Consider the following 18,522-nt stretch of genomic DNA (forward strand, 5'->3'; position numbering starts at 1 on the left):
CTGTATGGTTGCAAGGCATGGTCTATAGACAGAGTTGTGCGGAGGAGGGTGAATGTGCTTGAAATGAGATGTTTGAGGACAATGTGTGGTGTGAGGTGGTTTGATTGAATAAGTAATGAAAGGGTAAGAGAGATGTGTGGTAATAAAAAGAGTGCAGAAGAGGGTGTTTTGAAATGGTTTGATCACATGGAGAGAATGAGTGCGGAAAGATTGACCAAGAGGATATATGTGTCAGAGGTGGAGGGAACGAGGAGAAGTGGGAGACCAAATTGGAGATGGAAAGATGGAGTGAAAAAGATTTTGAGTGATCGGGGCCTGAACATGCAGGAGGGTGAAAGGCGTGCAAGGAATAGAGTGAATTGGAACGATGTGGTATACCGGGGGTCGACGTGCTGTCAATGGATTGAACCAGGGCATGTGAAGCGTCTGGGGTAAACCATGGAAAGTTGTGTGGGGCCTGGATGTGGAAAGGGAGCTGTGGTTTCGGTGCATTATTACATGACAGGTAGAGACTGAGTGTGAACGAATGGGGCCTTTGTTGTCTTTTCCTAGCGCTACCTCGCACACATGAGGGGGGAGAGGGTTGTTATTCCATGTGTGGCGAGGTGGCGATGGGAATGAATAAAGGCAGTGTGAATTGTGTGCATGTGTATATATGTATGTGTCTGTGTGTGTATATATATGTGTACATTGAGATGTATAGGTATGTATATTTGCGTGTGTGGACGTGCATGTATATACATGTGTATGTGGGTGGGTTGGGCCATTCCTTCGTCTGTTTCCTTGCGTTACCTCGCTAACGCGGGAGACAGCAACAAAGCAAAATAAATGAAATAAATATATAAATAAATAAATAAATATATATATATATATATATATATATATATATATATATATATATATATATATATATATATATATATATGTGTGTGTGTGTGTGTGCGTGTGTATGTATATAATACTGAGGTATATGACTTTAAAGGAAGGTCAAAGTACTTCATATATTAAGCATACAATATGCACAGATCCACTTTCAATGACACTAAGAACACATGTACCACTTAATCACGACCATGGAATCAATCACAAAGGTGTGGCCGTTAACTATTAGTAGTAGAAGTAGTATCATTATCATTATTATTATTACTATCAGTATTAATATCAGTATTTTTATCATTATTATTGATATAAAAAAAAAATAGTTTCTCCTTCGCGAGAACAGGTGGCAGCACTGGTTGCAACAACAATGAGCTAAGGTGAACGTGTTCCTGTGGCTCTTCCATTCGCAGTGCACGTGTTAAAACATTTGCATACTTAGAGATATGTAACTTGATGTGAACGCAATACAGTTGTGAAAGATACGAGCAAGAAGTGAGTTTGGGTAAACTGCTCATGAAAAACCAGCATTAGCCTTCGTGTTATTCATGATTTGAAGGTTTGTATGCAATAGTTGTAGATATATTTTGATTTTTTTTTTTTTTTGTATCGATGTAGATAAATGATGTGGGCCTTATAACTTGCAATACCACTTGTTCTAGGAGTCAAACACGCCACTGAATCACTCGCGAAAAATGATAAATTTTGTATTTGTGTCAAGTAATAAGTAGAAAGTTGGAAAGGACTGTTAAACCTAACACAGAATGTGGTGATAAAGTTCCTGTTTACAGACACCACAACAATATCTTTTGGATTTAGATGAAATGCATATTAGTGAGCCCTATATAGTAGGGGAAGTGATTCAGACCAGGATAACGTTGGATTGGAACATGATTGAACACATTATTGAATATGACATATAGAATATGACAGTAGGGAGGTTTGTGATGATTTGGGAAGATGTACGTTAATGTTAAGGAAAGCACTTTCAGAGATCATCAGTTTTTTTTTAAAGGAGATGCACGTTAATGTTAAGGAAAGCACTTTCAGAGATCATCAGTTTTTTTTTAAATGCTTAACTTTTCCTGACGACCTAACCTTACTGTGTTTATGTTGCCACTTTTAAGGAGAAAAAAAAAATTAGTTAAATGTTTGCCTTCAGCGTATGGGAAGTTTGTTCACTCCTACCACATGCATTCATTATGGTAGGAGGAAGATGAAGGCAATGACTTTGGTATCATATTTTTCCTCTGTCATACAAAAAAATGAAGATAAAATCATATCTTGGCCCCTGGCTGAAGTTAGGGGAGCTTTACCTAGGTTTTTATTGATTTTTACATGTTTCAGTTTTATGTCATTTCACTAGTCAAGTCAGACAGTGTCAAACAAGACATTATTAAGAAAAATGTAAGACCATTCATATGGAGTAAGTTAGGTACTGATGACTTTGATATGTTTTTAGTTTTGCTTTGGTGCTCATAATAGTAGCCATGCAGTCATGAAGTTGTAATTTTGTATTTGGCACAATTATATTTTTGTCCATTAGTGTAATAGATGATGGATACTTTTCATTTTATATGAATAAGAGGACTACAATGGAAAATGTGCTTTTCATTACCTCATTATAGACTGATTGTAGCATTATCTGAAACTTCTGTTTGATATTGTATTTTTTTATATTTTGTATGGTGCCAATACATGAAAAAAAAGATACATTAGGTTCTCAGTGTAGTGTTTTGCTCATTGTGTGGTTAGTGGGGTTGCAAAGCTGATAACGCAAAATTCGTATTCAGTATTTATCTCTAAGTATTGTAAATTTCAGAATGTCTGTAACTACAAAAAAGAAGCATGTAGAACGTGAATTATGGGAAGATTTCAGTCTTCCAGAAGAACACCAGTCTATTGTGAGAGTTGTCAGACCTCGAGGCAATAACCTACATCAGGTAGGTGCGATAATTGTGACATATTTTCTAGCAATTTTTTGTTTCTTTAGTGACCAACATAGTACATGCAAAACATGCCCTAATTAAGGACAACTGGGATAAAAGAGGAATGTGAAAGAAATAGAAATCAAGCAGAGTCTACAGGTGTTTATAGACCTGACTCTACAAGCACAAACTCATTCTCATATTGGTTTTTTAACATTAGATTGCATAGATGATAGAGAACACTCTGGTACAAGGACTGTCTTTCAAATTCAGGAAAGTCTTTGTTAATAGCCAATGTATTTTTTTAATGACACATAGGTGTTATAATATTTGATTATGGTTTCCAATGTCTCATAATTTGATTGAATATTGATTACTGTTTTTGTAGTTTTATCACGCTCATACCATTTGACCATGTCATCATTCATTGTTTTAGCATTTTACATAAGAGTTGAGCAGTTGTTCATGTACACCTTCTCATCCAAAGTATTTGCTCGCCCAAAAGTTACATTTGCATGTTAGATAAATGTGAAATGAATTCTCCGTCATTAAGTCTTACTTTGCTCATTTTTGATAAATCATATAGAGATCAACTTGATATTGTGTCTTTTGATGACTTGATTTTGGACAATACATGAATCCACGAATGATTTTTCAGGTGAGGAGTTGCTGCATTCTGTTCACGTTCAGTATTGCTCTTGGTTGCACCTTAACACCAGCTATTCATATGTTGGGTATTTCTTTAATAGCCTATTTCTGCTCTTGGAGATTTCTTTGGCAGGTTTTATTCATCATAGGCCATTGTCTTGTTTTCTTTGTCTTTTTTGAGTGCTTTAGTGAGGGTTGAATCTTGTCAACTTTCAACCCATGTAAACCCTGATTTACTTGTCCCAGAATACTTTACAGTGACACTTCCATTAACCAATCTATATGTTATTAGCCTTTTCACTGTTTCCTGCATAAAAGATCTTTCAGTATCTGTTACTGAAGCCATATCCAATTAAAAAAGAGTAATGTATGTATGGAGAATTTTATGTTTAGCATGGTCTTTTTAGATTTTCCAAGCTTTTTGGTATCGTAGGTTGGCAACCACTCTTAGGACATTTACTAAAGATTGTTGTAAATAGGCCCAATCATTGCAAATTATTGAATTAATCATATATAATGTATTTTGTTATTTTCATTTTGTTTGGTATTATTTATTGTATTAAAGCACTCGTTTTGTGCATCCCACCATTTAACGTTTCTGTAGAAATCAGTTTACTTTCAATAATCATGGCATTTCATGGGTAGTATGTAGATAGTAGGAAGCCTCTGACCTGGGAGGTATATTACTGGTACCACCTGCCTGTGATCTGGAGGATCATTGACACCTACACAGTGAGCTAGCACTTCATTGGTTAAGTTGCGCTCCTTTTACCCAGGTAGCTTGTCTTTTCTTTCTGCCTCACCCACACATGAGCTACTTTCATTCTGTCCATTAACATACAATCTCTCCATGTTACACATAACACTTGACAAACACTTAACTCTTTCCTCCTAACTCTGGATTTTTCAGCAGTGAGTAGGAATAGTAGATAGAAGTAGTATATAGAAACATCAGACAGGAGCTTTCAGTAGAAACATAGGTAGAAGTAGTAGGTAGGAACATTTACCTTGGAGTGTTAGGTAGAAATAGTAGTCTGGAACATTAGGTTGACACATTAGGTAATATTAGTTGGTGGAACAATAGATAGAAGCCTATGAAAACTCTGCGATAGAGTTGCCCTCTGCCAGCAGCCTGCTAAGGGTGAAGCACAAAAAGTTTAGAAACAGAGCTCACCGGTTATGGAGACTTTTGCCGTGGCCACCCCATTGAAGGAGTTCTCTAAGGGAACAGACATCAGAGGTTTAGATAGATGGAAAGCCATGGCATTTAATGATTTTTCTGTTACTTATTTAATTTCTTGTCGTGGTCATACCTTCCTTTTATTTTATGATCTTTTGAAACTTTCATTGAAAGCTGTGCCTATGTAGACAGTCTCTTGTAAATATTTTTTTTCCTCACATAATTGCCAAGCTCACCTTCATTTTCTGGAACAGGAAATGAAAAGTCTCATTTGCATACATCCCATCACTAGCTATTATGTTTTATATACTGAAACTTGTCCACTATCAGCAACCAATCCATAAAGTTTACCTTTGCTTGATATGCTTTGGTTCATCACTAAATAGCATATTACCCCTATATACCACTTTCCTCCTGTTCTTTCTATCCATGCATGTCTCATTTCCTACTTGCATATTCAAGCCCAGAAGCCAAGTTTATATGCCTGAACCACCACCTAATGTGGCATTTCTTCTCAGTTGTTTCCCTATTGGGGAGGTGCCTTTTGCTATACTATCCTTTCTTTCTCAGATCTATTACTTGTCATTCCCACATACCCCCTCGCCCTTCAACTTTGTTTAACTCATAGCCAGAACATTCAAGTTTCTCTCAGCATGCATTGCACCAATTTCTCCCATGTTTTCTCCTTGGTTACAAACACATGCATTCAGACAACCTGACATGAATCTTTGTGGAAGTTTTCTTGCTTCTTTCCATTCCTTGTTCCTCCTTGCAGAAAGTGATAATACGTGAAAGGAAGATTTTCATTTTACTTCTCCAGTTCCTCAAAGTCATCTACAGATTTGTGAGCCTGAGTCTTTGAGGGGAACTTCTTGAGTGGTTCCTTCCTTTATTCCTTTTTGTAGAAAGTGATAATTTGGGATAGGTGGATTTCTATTCTCCTGCTCCTAACAGTTATTATCTAAAGACTCCTCAGCCTGAGCTATTGAGGAAAACTTCCTGTTTTGTTCTTTCCTTTTGTTCCTTGAATTTCTGATTTCATGCTCCTGCTTCTCTTAATTATCATCAGTAGGCAGAAGATGCATCGGTAGTAGTTTTTCAACCCTGTTTGTGCAATGTATCTCATGTGATGCATTTTAGATGATCAGTTTATGATTCTTTTCCTCTTCCCTGATTGACTGAAGGTGCAGAAGCTTTGAAGGAAGATTGACTGAAGGTGCAGAAGCTTTTAAGGAAGAGGTGTATAGGATGATTGTGGATGAGAAATATAAGTGATCTTAGAATGTTTAAGGTAGGCTAAGCTCAGCTATGATGTTCAGTAGGTTAGATGTGCAATACTAAATGTATTTTCGACAAGGAATTTTCTACTTATGCCTCTCTCTCCAAAACTCTTGCATTCACCTCCCTAACAACCCCATCCATAAACAAATTAACCATGGAGACATCATGCACCCCTGCTGCAAACCGACATTCACTGGGAACCAATCACTTTCCTCTCTTCCTACTCATACAAATGCTTTACATCCTTAATAAAAATGTTTCACTGCTTCTAGCAACTTACCTCCCACACCATATACTCTTAATACCTTCCACAGAGCATCTTTATCAACTCTTATGTGCCTTCTCCAGATGCATAAATGCTACATACAAAATCATCTGTTTTTCTAAGTATTTCTCTCATACATTCTTCAAAGCATACACCTGATCCACACATCCTCTACCACTTCTGAAACCACACTGCCCTTCCCCAATCTGATGCTCTGTGCATGCCTTTACCCTTTCAATCAATACTCTCCCATACAATTTCCCACGAATACTCAACAGACTTATATCTCTATAATTTGAACACTCGCCTTTATCCCCTTTGTACAGTGGCACTATGCATGCATTCTGCCAATCCTCAGGCACTTCACCATGAACCATATATATATATATATATATATACCTCGCAAACGCGGGAGACAGCGACAAAGCAAAAAAAAATATATATATATATATATATATATATATATATATATATATATATATATATATATATATATCCCTACTAACCAATGGGGAAACGAAATACGATGAGTTCCCAAGTGCACTTTCATGTAATGATCGCATTACCAGGGGAGATTAAAGAAAGAAATATAACATTTGACATACAAGGAAGAAATGTACCTAGGATGCCGTTTGTTAGACAAGTCACTTGTTAACCAAATTGCATCCTAGCTATGTCTTTTCTTTGTATATCAACTGACTGTTATATTTCTTTCTTGATGTAAGTATTACATGGAAGTGCACTTGGGAACTTATCATGTTTCATTCCCCATGAATTAGAGGGAATTTTCTTGACCACGCTGTCAATGGATTGAACCAGGGCATGTGAAGCATCTGGGGTAAACCATGGAAAGGTCTGTGGGGCCTGGATGTGGAAAGGGAGCTGTGGTTTCAGTGCATTACACATGACAGCTTGAGCCTGTGTGAATGAATGGCCTTTTTTGTCTTCCTGGTGTTACCTCTCTGGAGGGGGTAGGGGGAATGCTATTTCATGTGTGGCAGGATGGTGAGAGGAATGGATGAAGGCAGCAAGTATGAATATGTACACGTGTATATATGTATATGTGCTTGTATGGACATTTATGTATATACATGTGTATGTGGGTGGGTTGGGCCATTCCTTGTCTGTTTCCTTGCACTATCTTGCTGATGTGGGAGATGGCGATTAAGTATAATAATAATAATAATGCCCATGTATTCCCTGCGTATCGTAGAAGGCAACTAAAAGGTGAGGGAGCAGGTGGCTGGAAATCCTCCCCTCTCATTTTTTTTTTAATTTTCCAAAAGAAGGAACAGAGAATGGGGGTCAGGTGAGGATATTCCCTCAAAGGCCCAGTCCTCTGTTCTTAATGCAACCTTCCTAACATAGGAAATGGCGAGTAGTATGAAAGAAAAAAAGATATATATATATATATATATATATATATATATTTTTTTTTTTTTTCATACTATTCGCTATTTCCCGCATTAGCGAGGTAGCGTTAAGAACAGAGGACTGGGCCTTTGAGGGAACATCCTCACTTGGCCCCCTTCTCTCTTCCTTCTTTTGGAAAATGAAAAACGAGAGGGGAGGATTTCCAGCCCCCCGCTCCCTTCCCTTTTAGTCGCCTTCTACGACACGCAGGGAATACGTGGGAAGAATTCTTTCTCCCCTATCCCCAGGGATAATATATATATATTTTTTTTTTTATATATATAAAAAAAAATATATATATATATATATATATATATATATATATATATTTTTTTTTTCTTTTTTTTTGCCGCTGTCTCCCGCGTTTGCGAGGTAGCGCAAGGAAACATACGAAAGAAATGGCCCAACCCACCCCCATACACATGTATATACATACGTCCACACACGCAAATATACATACCTACACAGCTTTCCATGGTTTACCCCAGACGCTTCACATGCCCTGATTCAATCCACTGACAGCACGTCAACCCCGGTATACCACATCGATCCAATTCACTCTATTCCTTGCCCTCCTTTCACCCTCCTGCATGTTCAGGCCCCGATCACACAAAATCTTTTTCACTCCATCTTTCCACCTCCAATTTGGTCTCCCACTTCTCCTCGTTCCCTCCACCTCCGACACATATATCCTCTTGGTCAATCTTTCCTCACTCATTCTCTCTGTGTGCCCAAACCATTTCAAAACACCCTCTTCTGCTCTCTCAACCATGCTCTTTTTATTTCCACACATCTCTCTTACCATTACGTTACTTACTCGATCAAACCACCTCACACCACACATTGTCCTCAAACATCTCATTTCCAGCACATCCATCCTCCTGCGCACAACTCTATCCATAGCCCACGCCTCGCAACCATACAACATTGTTGGAACCACTATTCCTTCAAACATACCCATTTTTGCTTTCCGAGATAATGTTCTCGACTTCCACACATTCTTCAAGGCTCCCAGGATTTTCACCCCCTCCCCCACCCTATGATCCACTTCCGCTTCCATGGTTCCATCCGCTGCCAGATCCACTCCCAGATATCTAAAACACTTAACTTCCTCCAGTTTTTCTCCATATTCAAACTTACCTCCCAATTGACTTGACCCTCAACCCTACTGTACCTAATTACCTTGCTCTTATTCACATTTACTCTTAACTTTCTTTCACACACTTTACCAAACTCAGTCACCAGCTTCTGCAGTTTCTCACATGAATCAGCCACCAGCGCTGTATCATCAGCGAACAACAAGGGAGCATTCACCTCCCTAACAACCCCATCCATAAACAAATTAAACAACCATGGAGACATCACACACCCCTGCCGCAAACCTACATTCACTGAGAACCAATCACTTTCCTCTCTTCCTACACGTACACATGCCTTACATCCTCGATAAAAACTTTTCACTGCTTCTAACAACTTGCCTCCCACACCATATATTCTTAATACCTTCCGCAGAGCATCTCTATCAACTCTATCATATGCCTTCTCCAGATCCATAAATGCTACATACAAATCCATTTGCTTTTCTAAGTATTTCTCACGTACATTCTTCAAAGCAAACACCTGAGCCACACATCCTCTACCACTTCTGAAACCACACTGCTCTTCCCCAATCTGATGCTCTGTACATGCCTTCACCCTCTCAATCAATACCCTCCCATATAATTTACCAGGAATACTCAACAAACTTATACCTCTGTAATTTGAGTACTCACTCTTATCCCCTTTGCCTTTGTACATATATATGTATGTATCCCTGGGGATAGGGGAGAAAGAATACTTCCCACGTATTCCCTGCGTGTCGTAGAAGGCGACTAAAAGGGGAGGGAGTGGGGGGCTGGAAATCCTCCCCTCTTTTTTTTTTTTTTTTTTAATTTTTAATTTTTCCAAAAGAAGGAACAGAGAAGGGGGCCAGGTGAGGATATTCCCTCAAAGGCCCAGTCCTCTATTCTTAACGCTACCTCGCTAATGCGGGAAATGGTGAATAGTTTGAAAGAAAGAAAAGATATATATATAAGAGAGAGAGAAAGAGCACTCATAGAAGCTTGTTACCACATCCAAGTAGGATATATGTTTCAGAAGTGGAGGGAAGAAGGAGAACAGGGATACCGAAATGGAGATGAAAGGATGGATTGAAAAAGATTTTGAGCATGCAGGAGGGTGACAGGTGTGCAGAGGATAGTGTGAATTGGAACTGTGGCATACTGTGGTCAGTAGGCTCTCAGTGGACTGAAACGAGGCCTGCGAATAGGGGGCTGTGATTTCAGTGCATTATTCATGATAGCTAGAGAATGGATGTGAGCAGATGAGGCCTTTCTTTATCTTTTCGTAGCACTACTTCACTGACACAGGAAAGGCAATCAAGTACATAAAAAAAAAATTAAGTACTTATTTAGGTGTCAGGGCTTTGCATTTACAACTTATGAGAAACTATTTGATTCTGAGGAAAGGCAAGGCTGTATGTGGACTGGTTTAAACAAAGGTAGCTCTGAATTAAAACATTTCCTCTGACATGGAAGAATACTTCATTAAGAGGGAAGTGAAATATATTTTCTCTTTATTGACAACAATCTCTTTGAATGATCTTGTGCCTCAACACAGCATTCCTCTCTCACTTTTGTTGTGATTCCTCAAAACCCCTCTACAGGCAGCCCCTCATGCTTTTTAATTTTGTTTTTAGTAGCATATTCCCTTTCATTGCTTAGAGTGAAAGGGAATAGTATAACTCATAGTATCAGCTGGTATGTAATCATTTTGAGTGTATTATCATTTTCACAGACACATACTTTCAGCAAGATTATCAAACCTTCCTCAGCCGTGCATGTTGTCATGTATGTTTCCAACGTGCAAATCTGTTTTTTTGGTCATTTCCTGTACTTCATTGTTTACAGTTAGTTTCATTTATGATGAATCAGTTATTGTCATAATACCTATGTATTGTTTTACATTTCCTGCAATATTTGTTTTTTATTCACATTCCATGCTCAGTAATTAGTATAGTAAATAAAGTACACTGAAATTCTGGCCATTTGACTTTTTTCCTTGTTTTTCAACAGGTTACAACAGCTGATGGAGAGGAGTTCTTGGCTTCCATGCCTCATAAATTCCGCAAACATGTTTGGATCAAACGAGGAGACTATGTGGTAACAGAAGCAATACCTGAAGGGAATAAAGTGCGTGCAGAAATTGTCCGTATTTTGTTGAAAGATCACATTCACTACATTATGCAAAATGATAAATGGCCCCCAGCTTTTACTCAGCGTAGTGAAGAAGAGGAAGAAGCTGTCAGTGATAGACTTGAAGATCTCAAAGTGAGGGAGGCAGGTGAAGCTGAGATAGAGAGTGATGAAGGTGATCTTTTGATGGAAAATCCAAATAGGCAAAGAATTTATGTTGAGGAATCTGACTCCAGTGAGTCCAGTGATGAGAGCTATGATGAAGACAGTCAAAATGAAAAAGACTAGGAAAGGATTTTAAGAAATACATAAAGAAATGTATGTGATAAATGTAAGCTCAACTTTGTCTCCATATTACCTGTATTAACACTAATGTCATTATCATAATTTGATATGAACATTTTTGATAGTTTATTTTCTGTGCTAATTATTTATATATTTTATATGAAGTTTTAGGAATCTGTTTCAAGAAATTGATGTTTTGTAATTTTTAAAATCCTTTAAACAACTATATTGTGTGTAATGATTTTCTTCATAATGCTATACTTGGGTAATTTACTTTTTGTTAAATCTGTTAAAGTGCAGTTAAAAGGTACTGTGAAATTAAGAAAATTAAAGCACATTGCCTGGTTTCAGTTTAAAAAATTAATCATATCTATTTATGGTGGATATCTTGCTTTCCTAAATTGATGCATGCGTTTGGTATGCAGTATGAGTCATAAGAGGCCTGATAAAACAAGAGGAGGTAGTGAAAGACCTGAGCATAATGAAATGTGGCAAAGTGTTGAGAGTGAGTGGATTGCTGCAAAGTTGCCCAAGAAAGAGTTGACAGGTTTGTTGATTGATCTGTCAGTCTGTTTGACACAAAAATATCCCAAGGTGAGGTGCCTGAAGGATGGCAAAGTGCATGTGTAATTGCACTTGTTTAAAGGAATTTAGGATGAAAATTATTATAGAGTAATTTTGGGAAGGTGGTGATTGACAGGATGATGTCATGCACAGGGCAGCAGCTTGGAGAGGAGCATTGAGGTTGCAGGAGAGTTAGAGGATGTTTGGACCAGATGTTTGAAGATATGTGTGAGAATATGGTCCACACTGAGGAATATGTGCAAGAAATACTTGGAGTGATTTGTAAATGACACTTTAAGATCTGGAGAAAGCATATGTTGGAGTTGACAGAAATGCCTTATGGAAATCACAACAAATCCTTAGGGTAAATAGAAAGCTACTAATTCCATAGAGGGGGACTAAACCATGGATGCAAGTAGAAAGGGAAGAGGTGTGAGTTGTCTTGCAAAAGTGGGCCTGTGTTAAGATTTTGTAGTTTTGCTTTGACTTTTTAATCTGTTTATGAATGTGGTAGAGTAAGGTAAATGTGAGGGTTTTGAAGCAAGGAGCAATTCTTGCAGTATGATGGAGGTAAAGAGGCACTGATGGCCACCTCTGGAGTCTCGATCTCTGATAGGATTTTGGTACAAACCGAACGAGGTGATCGGGTCATCATGCTTGCACTTGCCACAACATATAAAATGAGGATATGCAATATTAATAAAACAAATGAATTGTGAAAGTATGTTGGAGGTAACCCCTCAGGAAGGATATGTGGTACCTTAGTGAGTTTACATTGGCACAAAGTATTGACAATAGTCAGATACATGAACTGTATTTATTACTGCAAATTTGAATATTCATTGTAACACTGCGATCTTTTTCTTTCATCAACTTCCTCGGAGCACTACCTAACACCATATTTGGACAAGAAAGAATCCCTTTATATCCTTTAGAAATAGATGATCCACTATATCCTAACCTACCCCCCAGCCTGTCAGAAGCAAATATAGCAAAGCTGCAAATGTCACAAAACAGAGTACTTAGACAATCACTGGATGCCTTTCACTGTAATTATTCACAAGCATAAACATTCACCACCTGTATGACAAAAGAGATACTCCTTATTCACTCATACCTCATATGCTTAACACAATTCTTTCCAACAGCAACAGACCCTTTTCATCCAAACCATTCCATAACAACCATCAACCTCTACAGTAGAAATGTAAGCTTACCCTTACCTTATACTTCAACAAAATACACTCACAGATCCCTTCTTTCCCAGCAAACACACCACTGATGAAAGATATCCACATCAAAGTGACTCATCAAATACTGACAGAATTTTCATTCATCTTTTATTTTATTTATTTATTTGCTTAGCTTTGTCGCTGTCTCCCGCGTTAGCGAGGTAGTGCAAGGAAACAGACAAAAGAATGGCCCAACCCACCCACATACACATCCACACACGCAAATATACGTACCTATACATCTCAACGTATATATATATATTCTTTCTTTCTTTCATACTATTCGCCATTTCCCGCGTTAGCAAGGTAGCGTTAAGAACAGAGGACTGGGCCTCTGAGAGAATATCCTCACCTGGCCTCGTTCTCTGTTCCTTCTTTTGGAAAAAAAAAAAAATATATATGTATATATATATATATATATATATATATATATACATATATATATATATATATATTATATAAATATATATATATACATATACATATATATATATATATATATATATATATATATATATATATATATATTTTTTTTTTTTTTTCATACGATTCGCCATTTCCCGCATTTGCGAGGTAGCGTTAAGAACAGAGGACTGGGCCTTAGAGGGAAAATCCTCACCTGGCCCCCTTCTCTGTTCCTTCTTTTGGAAAATTAAAAAAAAAAAAAAAAAAACGAGAGGGGAGGATTTCCAGCCTCCCGCTCCCTCCCCTTTTAGTCGCCTTCTACGACACGCAGGGAATACGTGGGAAGTACTCTTAATCCCCTATCCCCAGGGATAATATATATATATATATATAATATATATATATATATATATATATATATATATATATATATATATATATATATATATATATCTTCTTTCTTTCATACTATTCGCCATTTCCCGCATTAGCGAGGTAGCGTTAAGAACAGAGGACTGGGCCTTAGAGGGTATATCCTCACCTGGCCCCCTTCTCTGTTCCTTCTTTTGGGAAAAAAAAAAAAAAAAAAAAAGAGGGGAGGATTTCCAGCCACCCGCTCCCTCCCCTTTTAGTTGCCTTCTACGACACACAGGGAATACGTGGGAAGTATTCTTTCTCCCCTATCCCCAGGGATATATATATATATATATATATATATATATATATATTTTTTGTTTTTTTTACTTTGTCGTTGTCTCCCGCGTTTGCGAGGTAGCGCTAGGAAACAGACAAAAGAAATGGCCCAACCCACCCCCATACACATGTATATACATATGTCCACACACACAAATATACATACCTACACAGCTTTCCATGGTTTACCCCAGACACTTCACATGCCCTGATTCAATCCACTGACAGCACGTCAACCCCGGTATACCACATCGATCCAGTTCACTCTATTCCTTGCCCTCCTTTCACCCTCCTGCATGTTCAGGCCCCAATCACACAAAATCTTTTTCACTCCATCTTTCCACCTCCAATTTGGTCTCCCACTTCTCCTCGTTCCCTCCACCTCCGACACATATATCCTCTTGGTCAATCTTTCCTCACTCATTCTCTCCTTGTGCCCAAACCATTTCAAAACACCCTCTTCTGCTCTCTCAACCACGCTCTTTTTATTTCCACACATCTCTCTTACCCTTACGTTACTTACTCAATCAAACCACCTCACACCACACATTGTCCTCAAACATCTCATTTCCAGCACATCCATCCATCCTGCGCACAACTCTATCCATAGCCCACGCCTCGCAACCATACAACATTGTTGGAACCACTATTCCTTCAAACATACCCATTTTTGCTTTCCGAGATAATGTTCTCGACTTCCACACATTTTTCAAGGCTCCCAGAATTTTCGCCCCCTCCCCCACCCTATGATCCACTTCCGCTTCCATGGTTCCATCCGCTGCCAGCTTACCCTTACCTTATACTTCAACAAAGTACACTCACAGATCCCTTCTTTCCCAGCAAACACACTAAAATGGGAAACAGAAGAAGGAGTCATGCGGGGAGTGCTCATCCTCCTCGAAGGCTCAGACTGGGGTGTCTAAATGTGTGTGGATGTAACCAAGATGTGAAAAAGGGAGAGATAGGTAGTATGTTTGAGGAAAGGAACCTGGATGTTTTGGCTCTGAGTGAAATGAAGCTCAAGGGTAAAGGGGAAGAGTGGTTTGGGAATGTCTTGGGAGTAAAGTCAGGGGTTAGTGAGAGGACAAGAGCAAGGGAAGGAGTAGCAGTACTCCTGAAACAGGAGTTGTGGGAGTATGTGATAGAATGTAAGAAAGTAAATTCTCGATTAATATGGGTAAAACTGATAGTTGATGGAGAGAGATGGGTGATTATTGGTGCATATGCACCTGGGCAAGAGAAGAAAGATCATGAGAGGCAAGTGTTTTTGGGAGCAGCTGAATGAGTGTGTTAGTGGTTTTGATGCACGAGACCGGGTTATAGTGATGGGTGATTTGAATGCAAAGGTGAGTAATGTGGCAGTTGAGGGAATAATTGGTATACATGGGGTGTTCAGTGTTGTATATATATATATATATATATATATATATATATATATATATATATATATATTTATTTTTTATTTATTTTGCTTTGTCGCTGTCTCCCGCGTTTGCGAGGTAGCGCAAGGAAACAGACGAAAGAAATGGCCCAACCCACCCCCATACACATGTATATACATATATGTCCATGCACACAAATATACATACTTATACATCTCAATGTACACATATATATATACACACACAGACACATACATATATACCCATGCACACAATTCACACTGTCTGCCTTTATTCATTCCCATTGCCACCTCGCCACACATGGAATACAATCCCCCTCCCCCCTCATGTGTGCGAGGTAGCGCTAGGAAAAGACAACAAAGGCCCCATTTGTTCACACTCAGTCTCTAGCTGTCATGCAATAATGCCCGAAACCACAGCTCCCTTTCCACATCCAGGCCCCACACAACTTTCCATGGATTGCCCCAGACGCTTCACATGCCCTGATTCAATCCACTGACAGCACGTCAACCCCGGTATACCACATCGATCCAATTCACTCTATTCCTTGTCCGCCTTTCACCCTCCTGCATGTTCAGGCCCCAATCACTCAAAATCTTTTTCACTCCATCTTATTATGGACAAATTATGTTCAAAAATCTTCCCCCTCAGGAAAAGAACTCGCCACCATCCCATTGAATCCTAAAGTTAAATGTGATCCAATATTTGGTGTTTCTATTAGGCTGAGTTTTCCGTGAATAATTCCCAACTTACAAGGAACAGATGAAGTATTATTTCATACAAAAGCATAGCTCTGTGGTGAATAACAGAAGTTTAGAAATATTAAACCTTTCACACTACACCAAAAACCTTATTGTAACAAGGTTACGTTTCTGGACAACTTAATTGAAATCCGTTATAAGGAGGGTTGCATTATAGAACAAACATTTTCCCAATCAGCTTCCATGAATAGATAGAAACTGAAACAGCTTAACATCAATATCACATTGTGTCATGTAATAAAGATATTTAATAAAATCTTTAAAAAAAGATAATGAACAAGGTGATGTGGGCTAGAGGTGTTGGTGGAGTGACAGTTACTAATGCTCGTTTCCTCCAGGAAATCCCCCAAAGAGGGTGACCACGGCAAAAGAGTATCCATAACTGGTGAAATCCTGTGCCTATTCTTAACCTTAGGTACCTCACCCTTAACAGCCCATTGGCAGAGGGCAACTCCAGAGGCTCTTATTAACTGCTTTTACCTAATGTTCCATTGTACTACTTCTACCTAACACTCCTGCTTAATGTTCTTTTCTACTACTACCTAATGCTCCTGCCTGATGTTCCTACTTACTACTACCTAAAGCTGCCAAATGTTCCTACCTACTGTTTCTATCTATTTCTCCTATCATATTGCCAAAAGGCTGGTCTAACACATGGTGCTCACTGCAGAAAAATCTAGGGAGGCATAAGTGTCGTCAAGTGCTTTGTGTGACATGGAGAGATTGTATGTTAGTGAACAATGCCAGCAGTCCATGTTTGGGTGAGGCAGAAAGAAAAGACAGCTACCTGGGTCAAAGGAGTACAACTTTACAACTACTGAAGTGCTGGTTCATACCTCCCTTGTTGGTGGATGCCCACTATCTACTACCTTGTCACCACCCTGAAAGTAGATTCAGGAATTGCTGCCTTATCACAAGGACTGCAGATATTTAACAGAAACTTTCTGATTAACAATGATAGGGCAACAGGTATTTGAGGATTGAGACCTTCCACAAAGCATCAATATCAACCCTACCATATGCATTCTCGAGCCAAAAATGCTACGTACAAATCCATATGTTTTTCTCACATACGTTCTTCAAAGCAAACACCTGATCCACACATCCTCTACCACTTATGAAACCACATTGCTCCTCCCCAATCTGATGCTCTGTACATGCTTTCACCCTCTCAATCAATACCCTCCCAAGCAATTTTCCAGGAATACTCAACAAACTTCTGTAGTTTGAACATTAACCTTTATCCCCTTTATCTTTGTACAATGGCATTCTGCCAATCCTCAGGCATTTCACCATTACTTATAAACATTTACATACATTACCAATATGCAGTATATCTATTCTATCTATTTATCTATATCTTTGAAGCCTACTCCCATCTGGAATTAACTCAAGGGAGTGGCCACTGCAATAGAGGCTCCATGAGAGTAAACTTCAGTACCACTTCTTAGCCTTTAGCATTAAGCCTCACCCTTAACAGATCATTGGCAGAGGACAAGTCTAGTGCAGTGTTTGCATTGCCCTTACCTAATGTTTGCTGATTACTACCAAAAGCTTCTACCTAACATTTTACCAAAAGGTAGGGCTAGCGTACAGTGCTCACTGTAGGAAAACCTAAAGTTACAAAGAATAAGCTGTGTGAGTTATGTGTTGTGAAGTGTTATGGATGACAATGAGAGATTCTAAGTTTGTGGCCAGAATGCCAGTCGTCCATGTGTGGGTGAGGCATAAAAAATAAGACACCTACCTGGGCCAGAGGAGTGGAACTTGGCAACCACTAAGGTGCTGTCACATTATGCAATCATCACTAACTCTCCTGATACTCAGATAGAAGGTACTGGTAATATACCTCCCGGGTCATTGGCTGCCTACCTACTATATACAGTAAATTATATATATTATCCTTATACATTTTCTTTACTGCCTGAAGTGCAAAAATTATGTATCATCCTCCACTCTCTTTTAAAGCTTAATGACCAGCTGAGTTTAAAAATAAGGGCAAAGACTGTATAAACATTGTTTGAGCTGCAGTCAATTGTTTCCTGACTAATTACTCGGCTATTCATTGCACCTAGGATTATTAAATAACCCAGTACATATACAGCCCACTTATGTTTAACTGCCAGAGGATTCTCGTAACAGTGGGTTAAATTGTGATATGTAGAAAAAAAAAATTAATATCCTGATATGTTCTATTATAAAAATATTTATTCAGTAGGGTTGAGGGTCAAGTCAATTGGGAGGTAAGTATGAATGGAGAAAAACTGGAGGAAGTAAAGTGTTTTAGATATCTGGGAGTGGATCTGGCAGCGGATGGAACCATGGAAGCGGAAGTGAATCATAGGGTGGGGGAGG

General features: G+C 38.6%; 1 protein-coding gene across 1 annotated transcript; it reads left to right on the plus strand.

Annotated features, from left to right (window-relative positions):
• Positions 1 to 1,216: 1,216 nt before the first annotated feature.
• On the plus strand, positions 1,217 to 12,526 carry LOC139766563 (probable RNA-binding protein EIF1AD). The gene is made up of 3 exons (XM_071695375.1): positions 1,217 to 1,435; positions 2,699 to 2,819; positions 10,705 to 12,526. Exons 2-3 carry the CDS (start codon positions 2,700 to 2,702, stop codon positions 11,110 to 11,112), a joined length of 528 nt encoding a protein of 175 aa, XP_071551476.1. The 5' UTR covers positions 1,217 to 1,435; position 2,699; the 3' UTR covers positions 11,113 to 12,526.
• Positions 12,527 to 18,522: the final 5,996 nt, after the last annotated feature.

This window comes from Panulirus ornatus, chromosome 58 (assembly GCF_036320965.1).
Source record: "Panulirus ornatus isolate Po-2019 chromosome 58, ASM3632096v1, whole genome shotgun sequence".
Lineage (NCBI taxonomy): Eukaryota > Metazoa > Arthropoda > Malacostraca > Decapoda > Palinuridae > Panulirus > Panulirus ornatus.

Excerpts from the sequence above, each read along its gene's own strand:
- LOC139766563 (XM_071695375.1), top strand. The coding sequence starts at position 2,700 with ATGTCTGTAACTACAAAAAAGAAGCATGTAGAACGTGAATTATGGGAA. Across the intron at positions 2,820-10,704 it reads GAGGCAATAACCTACATCAG|GTTACAACAGCTGATGGAGA; the intron begins GTAGGTGCGATA and ends GTTTTTCAACAG.